We start from the raw sequence: 25,388 nt of genomic DNA on the forward strand, positions 1-25,388 counted from the left end.
AAGGAGCCAATTTCGTCGGGCGGGCAGGCCCGAGGGGGTGGTGGTGGAAGGCCCATCCCGTCGTCACCACCATCGTCATCCGTCCCCGTCGTGGCCGTATCTGTTCCCGTGTCATCCCTAGGATCAGGGGAGGGAGATGAAGGCTGAACGGGCCGTGAGGGCTGGAAAGGCGGGGGTGGGGTGAACTCTCCTCTGCTTGTTTGGAGGGCTTCCCAGTGGGCCCGGTTCTGCTGGGTCGTCCGTTGGGGGTAGAGGCAATCTCATCCTTATCTCCGTGCATAAGGTTTGGATTGCCATCAAAATGGCAGCCGAGTTGTCTGGCAATGGCTGCGACGGGCGCGATGGTTGCTCCTTCTCCTTGGGAACCTCATCAGTGCCACTGTCGCTTTCTTCGTCCGCATCCCCGGGATTCCTCCCGTGGGACTGGACCTCCTCAAACCTCTTGTTGAGGCTTTGCAAGACTTCAACCAGCTCCTCCCCAGACGCTGTATCCGTGTCCGTGATGGCCACTGCCCCCCCCCTCTTTTTCCACCGGGGTTTTCACGGGGGACTTATCGATGGGCTGAAAAGAGGATTCCCTCCGCGGTGGCAGGGAAACTGAACGGGGTATCCTCCACAGGCTTCGCCAGGACCATCACGACTCCCTCGATAGAGGCCGTAGCTGGGTGAATCAGGGCCTTCACGACTTTTGCCGTGCTTGAGGCCTTCACCTTGGAGGGAGGGACACCGCCTTGCTCCCCCTATGCTGTCTCCATCGGGATCGACTGGGGCTTCTCCAGAAGCTTACCCGGGATCTCCGACTTTCTCTTCCCCGAGCCAGAGCGTTGGCTCGTGGTTGATGGCGTCAGTGAAAGCGCGCCCTGCCTGGCAGCCGAGGAGCCCGACCGTTCGGCGCTTCCGGTGCCCGTGGACTTGCGGTGCTTAGCCTTCTGTTGGGCCCCCGTCACCGGAGCGCCCTCAAAGGACTTAGAAGACTGCTCAGACCTCTTCTTCTCACCTACTGCTGGGCTCTTTCCTTCCAGCCAGTTGGTGAGGCGGATCCGTCGATCTTTCATGGTCCGCTCCGACAAGTTCTTGCAAAACGCACATTCCTTCTCCACGTGCGTTTTGTCTTCATGAAGGCAGTAGAGACATCTAGAATGCTCGTCCTCCTTGAACACATTCTGTAATCTGCATCCAGGGCAGTTCCAACAGCTTGGATCCGGGCGTCGAGCTTCCCTTGTCCTGGGCCATGTCCACGGGGTAGGCCTCAAGGTCTTCTGGAATCTTCCAAGATGCGTACTCGATGAAAACTTCGCTCTTGAGGGGCGTAGAAAATTGAAAAACGGGTCCCCGTTGATTGGAAGTAGAAACGGTGGAGCTTGAGGCTCGATTGACCGAAAAAAATAGATTAACCTCTAATCGCAAAATGCAGTAAAAGCTCGAGAGCTATAGCACGAGGACTCCCAACACTTGAATGTGCCGTAAAAATCTGAGGATGGCTGCCAGGGGCGGGTCTTAGGGAGAGGGCAGTCATTGGCTGGGGGCAGTATGACCCAGAGACCAATGATTGGTTACTGCTAATAAAGACGGATCAGAAACAAAACTGATAATGATTTTTTCTTTACCGAGGATTCCCAGCCTGACAGGGAATATTCATGAGCATGTGAATCCATGCCAGACCCCATGCTGGAGAATCCCTCTGCCTCCACTCCCAACAGGATCACCTTAGGTGAGAGCAGTAAGTCCCTGCCAGTAATGTCTTTGATGTGTCCCAGTATCTCCTTCCAATAGGAAATTGCCCTGGGGCATGACCACCACATGTGGAATAGATCTCCTCTCCCTCCACATTGTCTCCGGCAGTTTGGGGATACTCGGGGTTTATTTTGTGTAATCTGTGGGGGGACATATACCATCTGTAGCATAATTTATATGCAGCTTCTTTAATTGCTGTACATTTGGAGGATCTATGGGCTTTTGTCCATTATCTGGTCCCACTCTCTTTCCGTTATCGACTCTCCTACATCTTTTTCCCAGTTCTCTTTATATATTAGGTTGTCTGTTGGTTGTGCCCCATCAAGCAGTCTGTAGATTCTTGATATCCCCCTCTGTAGTTCCCCCTCCTGCATTGTTAGTTCCAAGCCTGTTGGGGCTCTTGTTCCCGCCCTTTTCACTGACGGGTGGGAGATCCAATGTCGTACTTGCATGTATATGAACCTTTCGTTTTCCCCCAGATCGAATTTCTTTTTGCATTCTAAGAAAAGGATTGGGTTACCGTTTTGGTACATGTCCTGCAGTGTCAGGGTGTCTGCGCCCTTCCATCCCTCCCAAAATGTCTTCTTCAAGCCTGGGGTGAAGTCGATGTTATGTGCTATTGGGGATAATGGGCCCAGCCCTCGTTTGATCTTTTTCATTTGCATGGCTCTGTCCCAGTTACTCAGGGCTGTTTTAGTGGCTCCTAGTAATTTTACTTCGTCTTCGCGGGCCTTGGGGTTCAGTGCCAGGAGCGCTGTTATCGGGATCTATATGGATGCTTGTTCTATGCCTCTCCATCCTTTGGTGTCGGCTGGTTTAGCCCACTGGAGTATGGGGGCCAAGTGTGCTGCCATGATGTATCTGCCCAGATTTGGGACCCCCAGGCCTCCCAGGAGCGGGGGACGTGTCAGTATGCGTCTCTGTATTCTGGGACTCTTTTTCACCCATATGAAGCTATATACTGCGTTTTGAAGTTCTCTGATTAACTGTGGCGGGATCTCTGTGGGTATTGAACTGGTCACTTATAGTAGGCAGGGGAGAAGGGTCATTCTTACTGCTGCTATTCTGGCAAACCACGATAGTTCCTCGTTATCCCATCTCAGCAGGTCCGCTTTTAGTTGTTTCCGAAGAGGGGGGATGTTTACCCTGTATAGGTCCTCAAATTTCTTTGCCAGTTGTACTCCCAAGTATTCTAGAGTGTTTTTCTCCCATTTCAGGGGGAAACTCTGCTTCATGCTGTTTATTGTATTTGTGTCCTCCGCTATGTTCAGTGCTTTTGATTTACTGTTAATTGTAAACCTGGATATGGTGGCAGAGCTACGGCTCTCGGTAATGTATTCGTAGTGTCTCCCATATAGAGCATCACATCATCGGCATATAATGCTATTTTCTGCGAGGTCTCCTTGGTTTGCACTCCTTTTATATCACAGTCTTTCCTGTATCGCGCTGCTAGTGGTTACATAGCCATTGCAAATATTAGTGGGGATAGGGGGCAGCCCTGGCGCGTACCTCTCTGTATATCGACTTGTTTTGAGTTGCAGCCGTTTATCCGGAATGATGTAGATGGGCGCTGAAAGTTTGCCAGGATCATCTTGCTGAATTGTGTCACGCACCCGAATTTCTCCAGGACCATCTGCAGGTATTCCCAGTCCAAGCTGTTGAAAGCATGTGTAGCGTCTAGAGCCGCTATCGCGAATTTCTAATTTGTGCGTCTCCCCCATTTGATTACATCTATGGCTCTTCTGACGTTATCTTGGGTGTGTCTTCCCCTGACAAACCCTGCTTGATCCTCGTGAATGATGTCTGGGAGGACCTGCGATAGCCTATTCACTAGTATCTTTGCATATAGATTTGCGTCCATGTTTAGGAGTGCTATCGGGCGGTAACTTGAGCATTCGGTAGGATCCTTGTTTGGCTTCAGAGTCAAGATTGTTAAGGATCTTGCCATATCTGGGGAGATCGATCTGGTGTGTCTGAGGGGGCCCAGTAGTTGCGTTCGAAATGTTTTGTAGTACGCATTTCCGAAGCCGTCCGGGCCCAGGGCCTTGTTCCTTGGTAATGAAGAGATAGTTTCATTGATTTCTTGGGCTGTGAACCGTCTCCCCAGGATTTCTGTGTCCTTGTCCGAGATTTGGAGTAGACGAGTAGCCTGTAGATAGGATTTCTGATCTGTCGCATTTAGGTTTGCTTCCTGTAGGAGTTCTTTGTGGAATCGGACCATTATCTCCAGTTTTTCTTCCTCTTTTTTGATCACATCCCCTTTTTCATTTCTTAGGCCAACTATATATTTCCGGGTTTTCTGTTTGTTTAATTTGGCCGCTAAGAATTTATTTACCTTTCCTCCATGGACATAATATGATTGTTTGGTGTTAAGCAACGTCTGTGCTACCGTGTCAGCGGTGTGACCTTCCAGTTGGGCACGGACTTCCTTTAGCACTCGCCACAATATCTGCGTTTGTCGGGATTTGTGGTTCTTCTCTGCGTCTTTTACCACTAGTTCCATCTTCCGGGTTAGTATAGCTCGCTCCCTAGAGTATACTGCTGCCTGGGCCATGAATTCTCCCCCGATTACGGCCTTCCCCGCATCCCAGACTGTTTTCTAATCAATCTCGCCGTTGTCGTTCTCTCTGAAATAAGCATTTATACTTTCTTCCATGTGTGTTCTAAGCGCCAAGTCACGCAGGATCAGGTCGTTGAGTCTCCACGGCGGGCATTGTTTGCTTTTTTCTCCATCTATTTCCAGGCCGACTAGTACTGGGGCATGATCTGTAATGTATTGTGCCCTGATTTCCACCTTCGTCACTTGGGGGATTAGGGTTGCTGTGGATCATGTCTATCCTGGAGTACCCTCGTTGTATTGCAAAATAGTGAGTGTATTCTCTCGTGTCTCCTTGGAAGAAGCACCAGGTCTCGATTATTTCTAGGTCACTGAGGAACTTTCCCAACACCTGTCTCTTCCTCTGGTCGACTGCCGTAGGGGGCAGAGTTTTGTCGAGGCTAGGGTTCATTACACAGTTGAAATCCTCTCCTAGGAGTGTCTGGCCTTCGCACCAGCTCCCTAATTTCAGTAGTAGGTCTGTGATGTATCGATCTTGTCTGTCGTTAGGTGCGTTTATCGCCAGGATTGTGTAGGTCTTCCCCTTAATCTTTCCCTTGACTCCCAGGTATCTCCCCTTCTGTATCGCTAATCATTTGTTGCTTTCCTCTTGATTTCGAGCTGCTGGAGGCGAAGTATTGTTATGGAAAGGCCTTGTTGCGCATCCTTTTTTCATCCGCTTTCAAGAGGTGGGTTTCTTGCAGGATCACTATCGTTGCAGGCATCTTCTCGAGCCTGTTGAGAATCGCTCTGCGTTTCCCGGGGGAGTTCAGCCTTTGTACATTTAGTGAGACTATCAGTGTATCTACCATTGTTGTATGGGATTTGTTTGTTGCTTCTGTCTTTTAGTGCATCTTTAGGGAATTATCTCCCCCTTCCACTTTGTTGATTGTGGTTTCTTCCATTTTTGGGTGGTGGGCCTTTTCCTACGGACCCGGATCCCCTCTTTATGCATCTCAGTCTCTGTTTGGCCAAATTTCCCTCCTCCCCCTCACTCTCCCCTCCACTGGGGTGTTCCGTGCAGGGGATTTGAGTTTCCCCACCCAACCCACACCCATTGTGTGTTGTCCCCCCCACCTCATTCTTCTCTACATTGGGAATGTATCTTTTCCCGGTTTGGTTCCAATATACGCCTTTTTTTCCTTTCCTCCATGCTTGTTTGGGCTATTTTGAAGTGGCCCACCCGCTGTGGTCAGGTGTTTCCTCCGTTTCTCTTCCAGTCGCTTCTTTATTTAGTGTCTTCTTCAGGGTGTCTCGCTCGTGATATTTGAAGGGGCCTGCCAGTTTCTTTTCTCGGTTAGTCCTTTTCGGATGACCATTCCCATTGGTTGTTTTGGCTGCTAGGTGCACTATTTTGTGGGCTAGTTTCGGTTTGGTTTTGTTCTCCCTCAATTTGTAGTATGAGAGGCCTTCCTCGCATGTACTGATCCTCCTTCGTTTCTCTTTCCAGGAGAAGGCTAGTCCAAAGGGGAATGTCCATCTATATGCAATTTGTTTGGTTTGTACCACTTTTGTGATTGGTTGCATAAGCTTCCTCTTATGTAGGGTGACTAACGCTAGGTCTTGGTACAGTTGGACCCGCCCTCCATTGATTGTTAGTTCTTTGTGTGTACGTGGGGCTCTCAAGATGTCTTCCTTCAGACTATAGGAGGCCATGGCGATGAGAACATCTCTAGGTCTCACTCTTGGCTCGTTCCTTTTGGGGCCTACTCAGTGAATTCTGTCAAATTAGAATCTCTCTGCGGGGGGGGGGGTCGTTCAGGATGCTGCTGAAGCACTGCTGCATGGTGTCTCGTAGGTCTTTATCCTGGATCGTTTCTAGGAGGTCCTTGACCCGGATGTTGGATCTTTGTGAGCGATTTTCCAAATCTTCGGTATGGATCTCAAGATTATTTGTGGCCCTGGCAACCTGGTCTAGTAAGCCATTGTATTGCTTTACCTCCTCTGCCATATGTGAGAGACCATTTTCAAGTATGTCTACTCTGCCTCCGAGTTAGTCTATTTCTTGTCAAACCTCTTTCAGGGATGTATTCAGCTCTTCTTTCATCGTTTCTAGTTGGGTCTATAGCCTTTTTGTTATCCTGGTTTCCATGCCCTTTAGACAGTCAAGTAGCTCTTCCTTATTTATGGCCATGTCATCCTGGGGCGTGGAGTTGTTGGGCGTTGTTAGTTCTCCCTGATTCGGAGGATACTGGGGGGCATTCTGTTGTGTTGTGTTCCAGCAGCTTTCTAGCAGAGAACTGATTTTTTGCCAGTGTTTTGGTTCTCTGGTGGGTGGTTTTCCCTTTCTTCCCAGGCATCAGGTTCTCTCATCATTGAGACTCTGTGTGGGCCTCCTGACACTTGTTCTCATGGGTTTCTGCTGAGGGTGTTCCACCTGATTGGGTTTCCCAGCGGTATTCTCTGTGGTTGGGTATTAAGCGATTTTTATTGGCCAGTGTTGTTGGTCTGTTCGGGTGCCCCCTGGTGTCACAGTGGTCGGCTGGTCGGGGATTAGATCTGGAGTAAATTCACTTGTGTGACCACTCAGGTCACCACTTGGCGTTTACTGACCCCTTCTTCCCTGCTTCAGGTTGTTTTCGTGGTTCTGCTCCGGGGCAAGTCTGGGCCTAGTCTTATTCTGTTCCCGGGGCTCTCCCGGTTTTTGTAGAGCTCCCAGTTATGTAGTTGTGAAGCGGTCATGTTCCGCTATATTGGGGAGAGTTCCCTTTTTGGGTCGTTTGCCCCCTACTCTCTAAATAGGGTGGGCAGTGAGAGAACCGTCTCCTACACCCTCCGCTTCATTTTGAGGGGGTTAAGTGTCGCCTCGCAATGCACACTGCCCCGGGGTACTTAAGTCCTGTGGGTGCTGATGCCCGATGACAAACTCCCAGTTGCCAGATGCCACCTATGAATCAAATGTCTCTGCAATTAGGCGGGGGGGGGGGAGAGGGAGGCACAAAGGTATGTCCCACCAGATTTGGAGGATATAGATAGGATGGCCTCCGCAGTGCGTGGTGTGGCGTGAGTTTGCTGCCTCTAAGACAATGGGCGTGTTACAACAGGGAGCGGAGAGCAGTTATGCTGTGCAAGTCTTTATGGAGGTAGAGTTAGGGGTTCCCTTTCGGTACACACCGCTGTAGCTGTGAGCGGCTGTAATGAGGCCAAGGTGTATAGTCTGTTGTCAGGTAGGTTGTCTGGTTTCTCTCGGGCTGGTTGCGGCCTCTAACGTAGACCTAGTAATAAAATCATATAATAATAGTGACTCCGCTATTAGGGTCTATCAGAGGATTTCGTGCCTGCTCCCCACATGTCACTTTGTCAGCTGTTTGGAGCTTTTATGGTCCGTGTGCAGGTGATGACCATATAGTTCACATATTGAGTACATATTGAGTACAGTGTGCAGAGGAAATGAAACCAGGTGTGTAATTATATCTAGGCGCACACCCATGGGTATCAACAGCAGTCACATAGACCCCTCCTCCACGGGGAACCCTCAGGCCTCACACGAAGAAACGGTCACTGTCCTGCAGATTGTTGCTTCTGGGCGTGAGGCTAGAGACCAGAGTCCGCCAGTTGGATGTGCCTACAAGTTGTAATAGTATGGCGCTTATTTACTTCTTCTGCACCCATTATCCAAGCGCATGGAAGTGGGGGTCGCAGTACTACCCTGCAGCCATCTTCAGATCCAACTTTGTTGTTCCCCACTCTGTGTGTGGGCACCTACCCTTCTCAATCCATTCACGTCTCCACTCCTAGAATGGCTTTTACCTTCTAGTGTCTCTGTGCCTGAGCTGCCTTTGATCCTTCCCGCAGCACACCCCTGCCGGTTGGGGTTATGGCTCTGCGGGTTCCTCCACGGACCTGCCGTCTGCTCTGCTATAGCTGGATGAAGTTTGCTGCTGGTACCATGGGTTATGTCCCCACGTGTTATCCAAATGCGGGCCCTTGTGTCCGTTATGGACCGGATGTGACTGGAGGCTTCTCAGATGTCACCTACCACCGGTATGGCCCGAGCCTACTAGACTCCTCTAAGCTCACTGTAATCACCGCCGATGATGGGTACTGTCTTCCCACCACAGCAATTGCTCCCTTCTTATCCGTGGATGGGCAGGTCGGGGGACACGCAGGGTTGCTCAAGTACGCCCGTATGTCCTGCCGGCGGTGATCCTAGATAATCTTCTCGTATGGAGACGTTCACTCACATAGATGGGCATGTGTCCCGTCCCCCAGCCCCCGCCCAACTTGGACTCGCTGCAGGTCCCTCCAGGTCCTACTTGACAGACAAGCTGTGGCTACATGGACTTCCTTCCTTGCATTGCTGGATGGTCAGGGGGCCTCCACCGGCAGCTGCAGGGGGGCACAGTGGTCTGTATTCCCCAGGCCGGCTTGCTCTTACCGCCCCTGCGGATAGCGTGTCAATTTTAACTGTTCCCCCAAAGCGGGGCAATTGTGGTGCTTGCAGGGGGCCCCACTGAGCCGTCGGTACAGACCACAGTCTCCCGCTTTTGTATTATACAGCCGATGTCGTACCTGCTTTCTTGTTCCCGCAGCGCCTTCCCTGCTCCGCTCTCCGTTCAGAGTTATTATAACTTTCAGGATGCCAGGCCCTGTTGGCTCTTGCCGCCACGCTGCCTGTGTTATTTACTACCAGCAAGGTTGGTACGAAGCTCTGTGGGCCTCTGGAGCTGGCAACTCTCTTCGGCCGCCCACGGCCTGCCCACCTCTGTCACACCGCCAGAAGGGTACTCGCAGCAAGGGCCCCTTCGTATCCTGGCGGGGGCCGTGTGCTTCACACCGGTCCAATGGTCATCACTGCCTTAGTGCCAACAGCTACAGGCAGTCAGGCCATCTACGCTGGGATCCACACTGGTTGGACCTCCGTGCCCGCCATCCTCATTCAAGCTGTTCAACGGGTGTTGGACTGGTTCTCTGCTCACAGCTGTCGTTCGCTCCGGGGCGGATGTGCCGGTCCCTGTCTCAGTGCACCATATCTCCTTGGTGAGTCGATGCCCCCGGCATCCCGGACCACCCTCAGTGTTCCGGAGACCCGATTCTCCACTGCCACCAAGCTGTCCCACCAGTCCTTGTCTGTATCGGGATCATCAGCACCACTTGCGTCTCCGGGCGGCTTCTCCCTCTGGTCAAGTCGGCGTCGTGCTCTCCGGTGCAGGCACTCAGTGGGCCGAGCCGGGAGCACCTGCCATTTTGAGATATGCTGCATGGTTTTTGTCAACTGCAACATTATCAGTCTGGCTTAGCGATTTCTCCCAAGAGATGCTCCGGTTGGCCTCCTAGCTCTCTGGTACCTGCCTTTCACGTTTCTGCAAGTTTCATCCGTTATTTATGCCAGTTTGGACGGTTCTAGTACAGGATCTCCGAGGAGCTCTAAGATTCAGCGTCCTATCGCATGGCCGACAAGCCACGCCCCCAGCTTTTAGGTGTTTTACATTTTGTGTACATCATCAGTCTATTCCATTCGACAATGGCCTTAAGTGAAATCATTCCCAGCTCAAAACTAACAATTTGGATTGGGAATGATTTTGGAATAGGCAACAATGCTTTCCAAAAACACCCTCCAGAAGATTCCAGTCAACTTGTATATCAGGCAATTTGGTGTGGCCTCTGTAAGTGACTACTGGAACCACGCTCGATAGAACTTTAACACAAGTATAATAGAGAATTTCCCATATTTCACTTGTATTACCTTAGTTTGCAATGTTAAGGCATTTATTTCGTTCCTTTGTTTATAGAATAGTTTATCATTACACCCAAGTATTTATATTGCTTTGTGATCTCAATCATTCTCCTTTGTGTAGTTCAATAACTTTTGAAGTTGCCTTTGCAGGCCAATTGGAGTCCTATCAATCATGACGATTAGTGGTTATTGGGGCATTTTGCCATTGTCCATTTATAGTTGTCCATTTTGCGTTAATTTAACTTGGATGAATGTGTTTGTATAGAACTGTTGCAGTATATTCAAGATATATTTAGGGAAGCCTGCCCGAATTCGTTTTTCCCCATAGAATTTCCTGTGATATAGAGTCAAAAGTGACTTGAAAGTCATTGTACGCCAGGTAGATCAGATATTTGTTACTTTGGGCTTGGCTTTTCAGCACATTAAGAATTGTGGGGTTTAGAGAGGTGCCCAATCCAGATACAATACCCGATTGATTGGGTTAGGTCACATAAGCCTCTAAGAGCCATTTATTTAAGTCCTTTAAGATTAAAGGGGCATACAATTTCCCAGGAATATCTAAAAGCGATAGTGGCCGATACTTTGCTGGAAAATTCCTATCGCCTTTTTAAAAAAAAAATCGGTACTAATATAGATTTCTTCCACGTATCTGGTATGGTACCAGTTTTTGTTATTCTTGAGAAAAGAATTTAAAGGATTTCTGTCCATTCTTCAAGATGTGCTTTTAACACTGTTTGATATCCCATCAGGGCCTGGGGCTCTTGAAGTGCTCAATTTTTTTATTAGACGTTTAATACCAAGGTGATCAAACTGTAAATGCTGTGTCTCAGATTGCAAAGTAATTGTTTCCGTCAAGGAGTCAGGATCTGTATAGATTTCAGAATAATAAAAAAATCAACTGATTCAGCAATTGAGTTTAACATCAATGGCTCTAGACTCTTATTCGGAACATAATTTAGCAATTTCCAAATTAAATTTCCAAATTAAAGAACTCGATTTAGAAGCTAGTGCTGCTACCATGCTTTCATTCGAACCTTGAATTAACTTTGCCTTGTACTGGAGCACAACATTTCTATAGGTTGTACGTAATTTTCGGGCATGCAATTGGTTAGCGCTATTCCAATGTAATTTCTGGTGTCGGGTTTCCTTATTACATTTTTTTGGGCCTTTTGTATGGATTTGTCAAATGGGTGCTTATGTTCAAAGCTAGTACGCATACCCTTTTCATTTACAACGGCAAATAACAATGCATTTGTGTATTCAGGAAGATCTTCAGAGTCAGCTAGTGCATCCTCTGTTCTAAATTTACATTAGTCTATTTAATTTTGGTAAGGTCCACTTAATTCTGTTACGACCTTGCGTTATCTGGATCAACCGATTGTAGTGCTGAGTTGGAGTAACATTCTTGCCAGCTGTATTTCAAGGATGTTATGGTCACTTTTCAGATGAAATACCACTTTGAAATTTAGAACTGTGGACACTGCTGGTTTAGTTATGAACCCAGTCAATGATGGATCAATCTTTACCTCTTCTCCAGGTCGCCTTAGGGAGTATCATCTTTATAAGTGCCATTCAACATGGTTACATTTCTGTCTTTCATTAATTTTAACCATCTATTTGATTTTGATGTCAGAACATTAGACTTTTGGTTGAAGCATGTAATATTTAAAATCACCAGCTATTGCCACTGTATACGAGTCCTGCTCACAAGCAACAATATCTAACAATTGTGTGACATGATTATAGAATTCTTCATCTTCAAACAAAACAGGTTCCAATATACATTTAATATCGCAAATCGGGTCGCCCTGACACAGCCCACATCACTTAGACAAAGTTTAACAAGTTGTAAACACGGATGAGGAGATTTTTTTTATCGCAGTAATAAGACCCACCATAGGGTGCCCTCTCATCTGTCTAATTCTAGGAATATATGCTATTTCATAGTTCGGCTGGGTTGAAAACCAGGTTTCTTGAAGTATAACTAACTATGTCATATATATGTAGGTGCTGGGATTTCTTAATTTCGAGCAGGAGGGAGAACTCTCTAGTATTCCACAGAGCAATTCTAATGGGTGGTGTAATGGGCTCCTGGAATTAGCATTCATAGGAAACTTTTGGATTCTTAAGTGAAATTCTGAGCCAAGCACAGGATGTTTTTTGTTCTGTAGTGACTGATCTTGAGTTATCATTCTGCGACTGAATTGGATTATGATTCTTGCCATCCAAACTATTTCTTTTTCTGTTTGTATCATCTTTAAAACTTACAAGTCTATAGCTGTGGTCATGTGAGCCTTCACTACAGGCACTCTTAGATGAAGTACTGCTGGGTTCTTTCACTCTTGACAATGATAATATAAATCCTTTTTTTTCTAAGGCATATCTTTCTCCCCAAATCAGTTCTCCGACTATAGGAAGGAACCCACATTGTGACCCTGTCTAATTTTGTTGATTTTTTTTATCTGATTGCTTCTATATCTCTCGATTCAAACTTCTTCAGATTTTTTATTTCTTTGAAAGCTGTTAACAGGGTTGTTCTATTAGGGTAAGGATCCCCGCGTTTTCTGTCTTTCATCTGGAGCATTATATTTTCACGTACATCAGCCCCAGGATTTTTTTCTTGTTTATTTGCCATTAGTATTCGGGCTATGTTTCTCTTCACCTTTTTTAGTTCGTCCTGGAGTTGTTAAATAATTAATAAAACTTTTAGTATGGGATGTAGATGTTTTGGCAAGGTTTGCTTGGTTCTTAGTTTTTTCCCCTTTGCTTGCTAGTATCGTTTGCTTTCTTAAACTCAGCCTTCTTGCCAGTTCTTTTCTTCTTTTTTCTATGAATGGCAGGGAAAACTTCATATAATGGGCGAGATACTTTTTCATCACACAACACAGGCAGAAAATATTTGAGTGAATTATTCATAAATTATGTCATATACCAAAACATTTTTTAAAAAAAGGGTTTCTTGCAGCATATTCTATTCCACAGAAGCCTATGGAGAACTTATCTGCTAAATTAAAATGATGTGTTTCAACCAAGCTTTCAATCCATCTAGAACTCTTGGGGGTTCTGGTCATCACACTGAACCTCTATTTAGGTTGACCGGTTTGAGCGGTATATTAGTGTACCCGATTTCTTCAGGACTAAAACCCGACAAGCTTGTCGGGGTCACAAGTTACAGAGGCAACATAATTGTTTATGTCAAGGACTCCATCTTGTTTTCAGGAGTTTTCTGTCCCTTTCTAATATTTTTTTGGTATATGACACACAAGGAAGGAAGGATTAAAAGTAAAAGTAAAACTAACTTCCTTAAGTGTGTGTGTTTTTTAGCTGTGAGGAATGTAGTGAGTGAGTTAAGGATCAGTCTCTTCTCTGTCCCCTAACCTAGATAGGCGGCACAACAGCGCTGACTAGGGATACTGCACAACCCCTAGGGGTAGTTAGTTTCTTCTAATAGGGATATTTAGTGAGTTGCAGGCCACTATAGACGTAGAAGTTATGACTAATTAACTTTAAACTTTCTGGCTGTGTTGTGTGATGAGGTGTTGAGCGTCAGGCAGATTTTGCAGCTTATAGACTCTTGTGGTGTTTTGCCAGATACTTCTTCAACAGGCTCATTCACAACCTCTTGGGCACAGATTCTTCAACAATGCTTTCAGCAAGGGGTGCAAAAATTGGAAAATCAACCTCAAATGCATCCTTCAGGGTAGCATTATCCGAATTTATTTCAAGTTGGTCATTGTTAGGATTTGTATAATGCAATGACATGTTTACCTGTATTGTAGAGCAAACAGCAGCAAGATGGTCCAATTTGTTATTTATTCCGTCTAGTGAATCGTGCTGTATTTCATCTTTCTTGTTTAAAGCCTCATATCATAATGAGAGAATACGACATGCATTACTTACCGTAAAAGCATTTCTGATGATTGTATCTGCTTAAATTCACATGCTGTGCATAGTCCGACATCCAGTGGTCACTGCGGAGTATTGCATTTTGTTTTTCGTAGTCGAAAAGGGGACGCCGACATAGGTGTGTCTGTAATACTATCCCTATAGTGACGTGCAGTGTAACCAACATCCCAAACGCGTCGAGGTCCCTCTGTTTGTATTTTTTCCTCGCCCTGAGGAAGCCTTCTTAGGCGTGAGTGAGTACATAAAAGAGAGAGAAAGTAATAAGATGTCTATGTTCCTTCCATCCGAGTGGGGACGAAGGGTGGGCGCATGTGAATCTAAGCAGATACAATCATCTGAAATGCTTTTACGGTAAGTAATGCATGTCTTCTGATGTCTGTTAATCTGCTTAGAATCACATGCTGTGCATAGACTAGCGAGCAGTACCCAGAGTTGGAGGTGGGTTGTGAGAAGGAACAGTAGAGAAAAAATTTCTTAATACTGCTTGTTCCACCTGGGAATCTGATCTAGAATGGCTATCTAGACAGTAGTGTTTTGTAAAGGTGTGTACAGAACTCCAGGTTGCCGCTTTGCAAATGGACTCCAGAGGGACATTTGCAATGAATGCTATGGAAGCCCCAGTGCCTCGAGTAGAATGTGCTCCTGGCTTGAAGGGTAGTTCTCTCTTAGCAAGAGTGCAACAAAGAGTGATGCATTGGACAATCCATCTAGATATAGTGGACTTTGAAACTGCATCTCCTTCTCTTCCTGCCGCCACCGAGACAAAGAACTGATTAGTCTTTCTCAGTGGTCTAGTTCTTTCCATATAAAACATGACCGCTCTGCGCACATCAAGTGTGTGCAGGCTTTTTTCTCCCAAGTTTGATGGGTTTTGAAAGAACGTTGGTAGTTCTATAGACTGGTTGACATGGAATTTAGAAATTAATTTTGGTGCAAACCTAGGATGTGTGCGTAGAACCACCTTATCCTTGTGAACTGTTACAAAGGGGTCTAGCATAGAGAGCGCGTGTAGTTCACTTACTCTCCTAATGGAGGTGATAGCTATTAAGAAAGCGGTTTTAAGAGTTGAGTTTCCACTTGCTGGAGCAGCAGTAACGAGTGTTCGGTTTCCTTGCTTCTTTAAGGATGTCCATGCATCTTTGAGGGAGCTGCAAATGTTCAAATTCTATGACCTCAGGAGCCAGGCTGCTAAGTTCAGGGTCTGTGGGCATGGGTGCAGCGTTTTGCCCCTGTCCTGTGACAACATGTTGTACGGGCAGGGTAGTTTCACCGGAGGAGACAATGACATTTCCATTAGGTGAGCGAACCAGGGTTGTCGGGCCCACATAGGGGCCACTAGTATCAAGGCAACTGGTTCCTGGTGCATCTTGTGCACTACCTTGTTGAGAAGGGGAGTCGGGGGGGAAAAGCGTAAACAAATTTCCCTTACCATGTTATCCCTTATTCTGGGGGTACCTGGAGGCGTAATCTTGGCATTGGGTGTTCTCCAGAGTTGCGGACAGATCTATTTCTGGGAAGCCCCATTGCGTGTAATCGCCATTCGTACTCTGTGGGCAGAGGGAAGTCTCTGCTGAGTACGTCTGCTAGCAGATTGAGTTCCCCTGGTACGTGTTGTGACAACAGGAACATGTTGTGTTTGAGAGCCCACTTCTAGATGTTTTGGGACAGCTTGGACAGTCCTGGCAGGTGAGCCTGGCAAGCTTTCAGTGCTTTGAAGACCGCTAGCAGTTCCAGCAAATTTATGTGTTTGGACGCTACACTCGGAGTCCAAACTCTGTGTGCAGTCTGATGCGATAGGTGAGCCCCCCATCCTGTAAGGGATGTGTCTGTGGTTAGAGTGGCTTCCACTGCGGGGGTGGCGAATGGTTTCCCTATTACGAGGTTTTCCTTCGACCACCACCGCAGTGAGAGAACCAAGGCCTGCGAGACCACCACTAGATCGTTCCATTGTCCGCTGGCCTGACACCACTGGCTGTTGAGCCACTCTTGCATTGGGCACCTGTGCAGTCGCGCGTGAGGTACTAAATATATACATGACGCCATCATTCCTAGCAAACGCATTGCTTTGCGTACTGTCACCTCTCGACCGGCTACATATTGAGGGATCTGAAACAGCATATTTTGGACCCTCTCGTTGGAGGGGAAGACGAGGCCGTCCTTTTTTCAAATTAGAGCCCCTAGGAATTGCTTGACCTGGCTGGGGTCTAGGCTGGGCTTCTTCTCGTTGATGGAGAAACCCAGTTGGAACAAAAGGTCTACAGTCTTTTGGGTATTTGAGAAGCAAGCCTTTTAGGAATCCCCTGTTATGAGCCAATCGTCGAGGTAAGGGTATACTGGGATGGACAACCTGCGCAGGTGGGCCGCTGCCACTGCCAGTAATTTCGTGAATACCCTTGGCGCTGACGCTATGCCGAAGGGTAACACTTTGAACTGGTAGTGTTTGCCCTCTAGCATGAACCTGAGTTATTTTCTGTGCGCTGGCAACATTAAAATATGAAAGTATGCATCTTTCATGTCCAGTGTTGTCATGTAGTCTCCCTGTGAAAGCAGGGGGGATTACCTCCTGTAAGGTCACCATGCGAAATTTTTGAGGTTTGACAAATTTGTTCGCTGGGCGCAGATCTAGTACAGGGCGCATGGTTAAGTCCTTTTTGGGTACAAGGAAGTACACTGAATAAATACCCTCCGTTACCTGTGATAGAGGCACAACCTCTGTTGCTCCTTTTTCTAGTAGCAGTTGGACTTCGTGAAGAAGGATGTCGAGGTGCTCTGGTGATAGGCGTCTTCCCCTTGGGTGTCTGTACGTAGGGGACCGACTGAATTCTATGCAGTAACCATGGGCTATAGTTGACAATGCCCAGCGGTCCGTTATACCCTGCCATGCTGGTAGAAAAGATGTTAGCCGGCCCCCGACCGGTTTATGCATGGGAGGGGACCCGAACCTTCGGGTCATTTGGTGTTGGTAGCCAGGGAGCCTCTAGGAGTGTGGCCCCGACCTCTTCCCTTGCCACGACGTTGTCCTCTCTGAGCGTATTGGCCACTGGTTCCTTGAGTAGAGGACCAGTTGCCTGCTGAGGAGTATTGTTGTTGCTGTCGTTGGCCTCGAAAAGTGTCTGTTGCCGAAACCTCGCTTATTGGGAGGTCTTGAGATCGGGTCTAGAGTTTTTAGGGTATTGAAATCCTTCTTAGCAGTCTCTAGCGCGTCATCCACCGCTTTACCAAACAGGTTGGACTCCTCGATTGGTTTATTAATGAGTGACGACTGGGTCACTGGTTTAAAACCAGAGTTCCGGAGCCAGACATGACGCTTGAGAAGTATACCCTGAACTAAAGACTGGCCAGCCGCCTCCGCAGCATCTAGTGTGTTTTTGATGATGCTTTGGTTAAGCAGGGTACCTTCCGTTACAGTGGCTAACAACCGAGTTCGTAGGGGCTCAGGGACTTCTTCGAGGTCTTGGCGTAACTTTCCCCATTGGGCATCAGCATAGCTTGCCAGTAAGGTATTGTTATTGGCAATTCTGGTGGAAAAAGCTGCAGAGGCTGTAATCCTCTTTCCCAGGGCATAAAGCTTCTTTCCTTCTTTGTCTGGGGGTGCTTCACTAGTAGATAGCGGACCCCCTGCCCTTTTCCTTGTGGTGCTTACTACCAAGGAATCAGATATTGAGTGACCCTTAATGTATAATAGGTCAGAGGATGAGGGACTAAACAGCTTCTCAATTCTAGGGTTGACCCCTCTAACCAACGCAGGTGTTGATAACGATGGAATAAGTCGTCTCTTGACTGAGGCGAGAAGGGGAATGGCCTGTCTAGTAGGTGGTTTCTCCTTGATTTTTTCTACAAAATCTATTTCAGGAGTAATTGCCCCTGTATCAATCTCAAAATGTGCTGCTTCTTTCTGTAGTAGCGCATTGAAAGTAGGTTGGTCATCTATAGGTGATGGGTTTCTGACTGGTGTGGTTTGAGGAGAGGACAGGTCCAGAATGTCAGGGTCTGTCGACACTCCTGGGGACTGCCAAGGGCGTGAGCAACCTCCATCTGGGTCTTCATCGAAGCCCCCACCACTCATGTCTGGGTTTTCCTCAAAACCTTCTTCTTCTTCTAGGTTTTGTTGATCTTCAACATTTAGGAACTCCTCATCCTCTTGGAAGTGAGAGTCTTCTTCAGTGAGGTCATATGTATTAACCCCCTCTTGAAGTGGATTAAATAGTCTTGGGTATTTAGCCCTGGGGTCTTCAAGAAGTACCTCTCTTGATCTTTTGGGTGTTACATGTGCAGGGGTGGATATGAACCTATCCAGCTTATCCATACATGATTGGAATCTTTCTAAAGTCCATTGGGGTAGCCCGGAACGGTCTGGAGGCGTAAAGGGAAGCTCTTCCGCCTGTAGCCGTCTAGCTCTTCCATATAACGTCAAGGATAAACTCCCCTCGCCTTCTGAGAAGCCTTCTCGTGGGCTAGGTCTTTCCTTCGACGTCTCCCTGGCTTTGTGAGCGGGGTTCAGCGAATCCTTTGCCGCCCATCTCCGAGCATCAGTGGAGACTATTCGAGCCAAGCTCTCGACGACTAAACTGTCCATCGAGGGTTCATCTGGCATCGTGTTGGGAGGTGCCGAGACCGTGTCGCCGACGGGCGCTCTCTTACGAGGCGCGTCGTCTGTCGTTTTGATGGTAGCGCCCTTATCTGTGGACAGCCCAGTCACAGGTCGCGGTTGTGGGGAGGGCTTACAACTCTTACGGTCGTCGGAGGCCGCCGGTGGGCCTGGTGTCTCCGTTGGCGCTAGGGCTTTCTTCGACTTCGACGAAGAAGTGCCATGGGTTGTGTGTTTATCTTTATGTTTCTTGTGTGCATCAGTGACGCCGGGGTGTACATCCCCATAAGTAGGGCGTAAGCTGAGCTTGTCGGGGCCGGGGACAGACACGGAGGAGCGGGAGCGCTCCCTAGAGAGGTCTACAACCTCCGATACAGAGGTAGTGTTATCACTGACCTCGTCACATTCGGCAGCGGCGGGTGAGGAATCAGCTCTAGACATAGCATAGGCTGCCCACCTCTTGACCCTGCGGTCCTTTAAAGTCTTTGGGCGAAGAAGTTTACAGGCCGCACAACAGTCCTCTCTGTGGTCGAGGGGTAAGCAACGGGTACACTGCTTATGCTTATCCTATCACGTGAATTTGCCCTTACAGCGTGGGCAAAATCTAAAAGGAGTCCTCTCCATAGCTGAGGATACAGTTAAAAGTGAGAATCGACCCCGAAGGAAAGGGAGGTGAAAGAGAATGAGAAAGGAATTCTTAGAAAGAAACATAAGTGTCCCACGACCCCCACTCTCCCTACTGAATAGGCCGGCGAGGCCAGGCCACGTGTTCGGCAGCGCCGAAGGATCGCCTCAGTCGAAATCACTGCCGCCGAAGGTCTTATTTGGCGGTGAACAGCTTAGCCGTCGAAGGAGGGATTAAGAATTAATGTAATGGTATTAGCAATTTGTCTCCAACGAGCTCCGCATTAGTGCGACCAGATTCTGGGCGGAAAAAAACAATCTGAGGGACCTCGACGCGTGAGAGATGTTGGGTACACTGCACGTCACTATAGGGATAGTATTACAGACACGCCTATGTCGACGTCCCCTTTTCGACTACGAAAAACAAAATGCAATACTCCACAGTGGCCACTGGATGTCGGACTATGCACAGCATGTGATTCTAAACAGATTAACAAACATCAGAAACAATGTTATTTAATGCAGCTTAAGTGTGCTCATGACTTGGATTTTGTAGCTGTTTGAACCCAAAGATTGGACGCAGGGTTGGTTTGGCAAAGGATACATTGGATAATACAGTGGTGTTAACATCACAACACAGGGAATCGGGGTATAAGATTGGAGAATGTAATAGATTTAATGTAGCATGTTCACCTAATTGCATTTCTGGGACGACCTTCTCCGTGAGGAGAGATTTCTCTTTTGAGCATTCTTGTGATGCTTGATGATTATGAGTATTGTTTATTAGCAGATTCAGCAGTATGTATAGAAAACTCACCATTTACATTTTCAGGAACTTTTTTTGAAACCCTTCTATGCAAAGTATCAGGTTCATTTTGACAAACCTCATTTATATTACCATTAAAACTCTTAAGCACAATATTCCGTGGGTCAACAGCAGGCCCTTGGGACATTAAAGCTTGTGAGTAAAGAAAAGGAATGTCCATTCCGACTTGTGTATACAAGTGCACGGTGTAGCTTTTCAACGTCAGGCATGTTGGAATGCGTTTTTGAAGGAGACCTTCAGAAACATCGTAGCGCCAGTGACGGACGAATAGTTCAATTGGGCCATCAGTTCCTCGTCAGTTATGGGGGTGGTTGCAACGGTGCTATTTTCTGCTGCTGCCGCAGACATGTAAACATCCTGTCAGAAAGCTGGAAAAAGGGGGGCATAGTAGCAACGAATGTCTGACCCCAATGATTTTGAACGCTTTCGTTTTCTTCGGCTTTCAGAGTCCAGAGCATCACCATGACTAATTTGAATTTGGTGGGGACATTTGTTTAAATGGTTAATAGGGCCAGCAGTTGACTTAAGTGGAGTATGAACAAATACCGGAATGCACACAATGTGTACAATTTCTTGACTGTGGGGTGAATATTACACGCGCCAATATAGAGAATGGAATGTTTATGTAACGCTCACAAGAGAAGGAGTTTAGTACAGCGGGCAAAGGGGAAACTAAAGTGGGAGGCTACTCGGCTGCTCAGCCGAACAGCACTCCCCAAAAGCACTCACACAAGTGCGTGCGCGCGATTGCGTGCAAGTGCTTGTTCAAGAAGGCAAGCTATACATGGGGCGTGGCCTCCACCAGACTGTAGAAAGAAACAATGAAAAGTGATGTTTATACAATCAAAGTGTTTCCCCAATAATAGTAGTCCACTTAGTACAATGTTCACATAGACCTTCTTTAGAAAGACTGTTTTTCACATCTAACGATCCTGGTCACCAGAGACAACAGCTTTTCAAAATGACGAGCAGGAGCAGGCAGTCAGACGAAAGCACTCACACGAGGGCACGCGCTTGATTGCGCGCACGTGCCTGTTCAAGTAGGCACGCTATACAAGGGGCATGGCCTGCACCAGACTAGTCCTTTAGAAAGGTTTTGTGTGTTTTCACACGGAATGATCCTGGTCACCAGAGACAGCAGCTATTCGAAATGACAAGTAGGAGCAGGCAGTCAGTCAGACGAAAGCACTCTCACGAGTTAATGTGGCAATAGGAGCCAAGCAGAGAAACAGAGGGGTAGCAGGGAGGGTTGCTACCACTAAAATATATATTTAATTATGTTTTAAATGTAATCTCCTGCGCTGTGGCCAGCACCATGTTGCTTTGTTTCTGGAGTGGCTGGCTTTCTTGTGTAAAAAATAAAAAAAATGGGGTTCCACAAGTGTAACACTTTGAACAGTGACCCTAAATAAGAAAGAATAGGAATAACACATCATTTGTCTTTCTGGAATTCTATAGAATAATTGCTAGACTCATTAAAGGTTTATTTCAGGCACTTCTGAACACCTGTGAAGACCTGCTCTCAAATCTTGACTAACTCTCCCTCTGTCCTCATTCTTCTCGATCTTTTGATACGGTCAACCACAACATCCTGATCATCGATCTCTGTGATACCCTGGGCATGACAGATCAGGCCTTTTTCTCTGACCGGCCCTCCCAGGTGGAACTCTGGCCTTTTCTCTCCTCTACCACTCTCTCTACTTGTAGTGTCCCGCCAGGGATATAACCTTCCCCCCTGGTTTTTCAGAGAATGTTGAGACAGAAGCTGTGGTTCCCTAAGCCTGACTCAATGGTGGAGGAGTTGCTACGGGAGTGCCCCACATGCTGCCTTATAACTCTAAGTAGGCACCCTGAACCACTCAGCATGCCTGTACTTCCAAGCGGAGTATGGGAGGTGGTGGCTGCTGATTTCTTAGGTCCTATCGAAGACAGAGAAAGTATATATTGGCGGTCATGGATGAGCATTCGCGGCTCCCGGAGGCGCAGTTAGGGTCATCCACAGCCGCACATCATGTCATACCAGTACTGGACCGAATCTTCACAGCCTATGGCATCCCGAGGCAGTTCAAGACATACAATGGACCCCCATTCACCAGCCAGGACTTAAAGATCTTTGGTGAATGCACAGGGTTTCAACACTGGAAAATAACCCCAATCTGGCCACAGGCCAATGGCATGATTGAGCACTTTATGGCCAATCTCAAACCAACACTACAGATGTCGCAACTAACTGGACAGTGCTACCTACGAACAGGTGCTACGCCAATTGTTGCGTGACTACAGGAGCACACCTCACAGCTCCACTGGAAAGTGCCCCGCAGAGGTTATGTTTGGAAGAAACATCCGCACAAGACTGCCACAACACCAGAAGGAGGAGAACCAGTATGCAGAGGAAGAGGGACGAGAATGCAAAAGACAAAATGAAACAATATGCAGACACCCAGAGACAGGCCAAGAACTTGTCACAGGAGCTGGGGGAAGTTGTAGTGGTCAAACAACCCAAAACCAGCAAGCACATGGCCAGCTACCACAAGGACCTGATGGTCATCACGGGAAAGAAAGGGTCCATGATCACTGCGGAAGGGGATCAAAGGCAAGTGACGAGAAACTCATCCCATTTCAAAAGGTGGATAGTGGCTGGTCGACCCCGACGATGTAGTCCTCATGAAGAGGAGTATCGTTACTCTTTGGACGTATTCTATCAAGGGGATGGTGAGTACTCGGAAGTGGGCGAACCAGGAAACCTGATGATAAATGGTCACCCTGAAATTTCAGCAAGAGGTTGCCAGCTACCTCAGAGAGCGAGAACAAGTACTCGAAGACTCATTGAAGAAATGAGAGTAACAGAGCTGTGTTAATGTTTAATTTGGGGGATGTCGTGTTGGGTAATGTAGTTCGGGGAGGTGGGCGGACATCGGGAGCGGGGCGGGAAGTGACGTGAAAAGGGGAAGGGCAGTTGCCCGATGTTATGGAAGAGTAAAGACGTGTCCAACCATCTCTCCGCCTTCGCGCCTTTATGGCGGCGCCATGTTAGGCTGCCCGCCCGACAGTGTCCTCGACTCTGGTGGTCCCAGACCCGAGGGACACTTCAGCCTCACAGCCCCCAACACAACAAAGGGGACAGTGACGTCACTGATGATGATAATGGCAGCAGTAAAGCGGTCCCAAACTTTAAAGAGTTTGAGCCCACAATAGCCTAGCTGGGCAACAGCAGGGAACAGCCTGCCCCGCTTGCCGCTCCCAATTTAATAATGTAACTAGCTCACAGCCTGAAAGCTACTTTTGGTTTTAATTGACCATGTTGAATGTGATGATTTGGTCATATCTCCCATTTTCCCTTAGGTGTGAACTTGCTAAACATGTCTAGCCCCAAGTTACATCCTACTAAAACATTTTTCATAGATCCAAACATTTTTTGTACTCCAGATTCATTTTTAACAAAACTTAAATATTCATTGTTTACGTGCCATTCTTCTCACCCATATATACAACTCATACACCAACCTATTGAAAATGCACAAAACCTGTATCCAAGTAATATATTATAAACTGAGGAGGAGGCAAAATAATAAGCAGTCATTTTTAGAATCATGTACAACCTGCGCTGATGTACATGATCACATGTTTATGCTTATGATGGAGAAAAATGAGCAAGTGACTTTTCCCACCTGTACTTTCTCTGCAATGAGGTGATCCAGCCAACCTGTGTCTATCTCATTGTTTTGAAAGCTTTCAGTCTCCAACAACTTTATGAGGTATTCAACAGTTGTTCTGAAGTCTCCACGGATGGACAGCTCTTTTAGGGCCACCACCATATTCCTGCAAAAAACAGAACATTTACATATACAGTATTGGCCTTAAACATACATTTGGCAAATAAGTATAGCCCTGAAGACAATTACTAGATAGTGGAAATCAGAACTAAGCACCACCACGCACTTCTAAAAATAAATACAGGCTTTCTTATGGTTTTTAAATACTTCCCCCTCAGGAATATTAATCATTTGAGTGCCCTTAGGGGTTATGAACATACATACACACCCAACCCTACAAAAGTGGTTTCATTAGTCCCGGGAACCCCCAGGTTCTAAAGCAGAGGTCTTCAAACGATTTTGTCACGGGCCCCCCTTGAGCAAAATGTGGGCAGGCGGCCATGCCCCACCAAAATGCCAAATGGCTAGTAAGTCCAAATGGCTATGAACTATCTCGTGCCGTCGCTGCACCCTGCTCCCAGTATAGTTCCATGGGCTGACCCGCCTGCTCCCATCACAGTCTCTGGGCTTCCTCATCCCACTCCTAGCCCAGTCCCTGGGCTCTCCCCCACCCTGCTCCCAGCACAGTCCCTGGGCTCCACCCACCCCACTCCCAAAACAGTCCTAGGCCTCCTTCCTGCTCCACTCCTCTTACCCAACTCCCTGCATAGTCCCTGGGCTCCCCAATCCCACAAATGCCAGGCCCCCCCCCCCAACCACTCCAAAAACGACCCAAAGGCTGCCCCTGCCCGCTGCAAATATAACCCCAGGGCCCCACCACCCACTCCAAAAATAATAACCAGAGGGCCCGTCCCCCCACTCCAGAAATAAGCCCAGTGCCCCCAACCACTCTAAAAACAACCACATTCCCCCCCTCATTAACTCATAATCCCGGTTCCATTTCGTTCCTCCAACTGGATTCAAACCCCCTGGAAACGCGCTCTCTAGAAACTGACAAAGAGCTTGCTTCCAGGGTGTTTATTTCCTGGGTCAGCCATGCCTACTGACCCTAAGCCTGCCCCCCGTCACAATGAGCATATGCGACGGGGGCCATGTTGGGATGGGATATGCAAAAACATGCATGTCCCATCCCAAGCCAGCTTTTTCTTTCCTGTGTAATGTCAGACTGGGGTACCACGCCCCTCCAGTGGGGCACGCAACACAGTTTGAAGACGCCTGCTCTAAAGGTTATGAGGAGGTACCTCAAATATACTTTGGGGGATTCAATAGAGTTCATAAAAGGAATTGGTTTAATGTATTAATATTGTCTACACATGAACAGAGACAAAAACCCTCTATTGTTTGTAAATAAAATGTATCGCACTCGGCCCGATTCTGAGCTTGTAATAAAAGTAGTGAACAAAGCAGACATTCTCCCCTCCAGTTTCCAGCACCACCATTCTGAGGTGGGTGGAAGAAATGTAGGGGAGATGTGCTTTCCAGCAGCAAAAGAAACATATGCTCCAGTGGCGCTGCAAGCTATTCTTAAAAGACTGCCACTTTTCCAATTTAAGAACGTTTTCTTGAACTAGAAAAGTTGTGCTAGAATCGAACAAATGCAATTTTTTTAAGGGGCAAAAGTGTGTAGTCGAGTTTAACAGCAATTCAAACCTTGGCGTGTAAAACCCGGGCTTTTGGAAGCAGGATCCCTTTGCAGTACCTGCCTTGCATTTCTTATGGTTACC

The 25,388-nt window shown here is 47.4% G+C and overlaps 1 protein-coding gene across 1 annotated transcript in view; it reads right to left on the minus strand.

The window, feature by feature from the left end:
• The window catches only part of ACACB (acetyl-CoA carboxylase beta), a 3,851,763-nt gene that overhangs the window by 2,691,701 nt on the left and 1,134,674 nt on the right, over positions 1 to 25,388 (minus strand). The window contains exon 14 of the mRNA XM_069619430.1: positions 23,620 to 23,770. Coding sequence (XP_069475531.1) covers positions 23,620 to 23,770 — 151 coding nt within the window. The remainder of the gene's footprint in view (positions 1 to 23,619; positions 23,771 to 25,388) is intronic.

Source organism: Ambystoma mexicanum, chromosome 10 (assembly GCF_040938575.1).
Source record: "Ambystoma mexicanum isolate Mex_15411 chromosome 10, UKY_AmexF1_1, whole genome shotgun sequence".
In the NCBI taxonomy this organism is placed as follows: Eukaryota; Metazoa; Chordata; class Amphibia; order Caudata; family Ambystomatidae; genus Ambystoma; species Ambystoma mexicanum.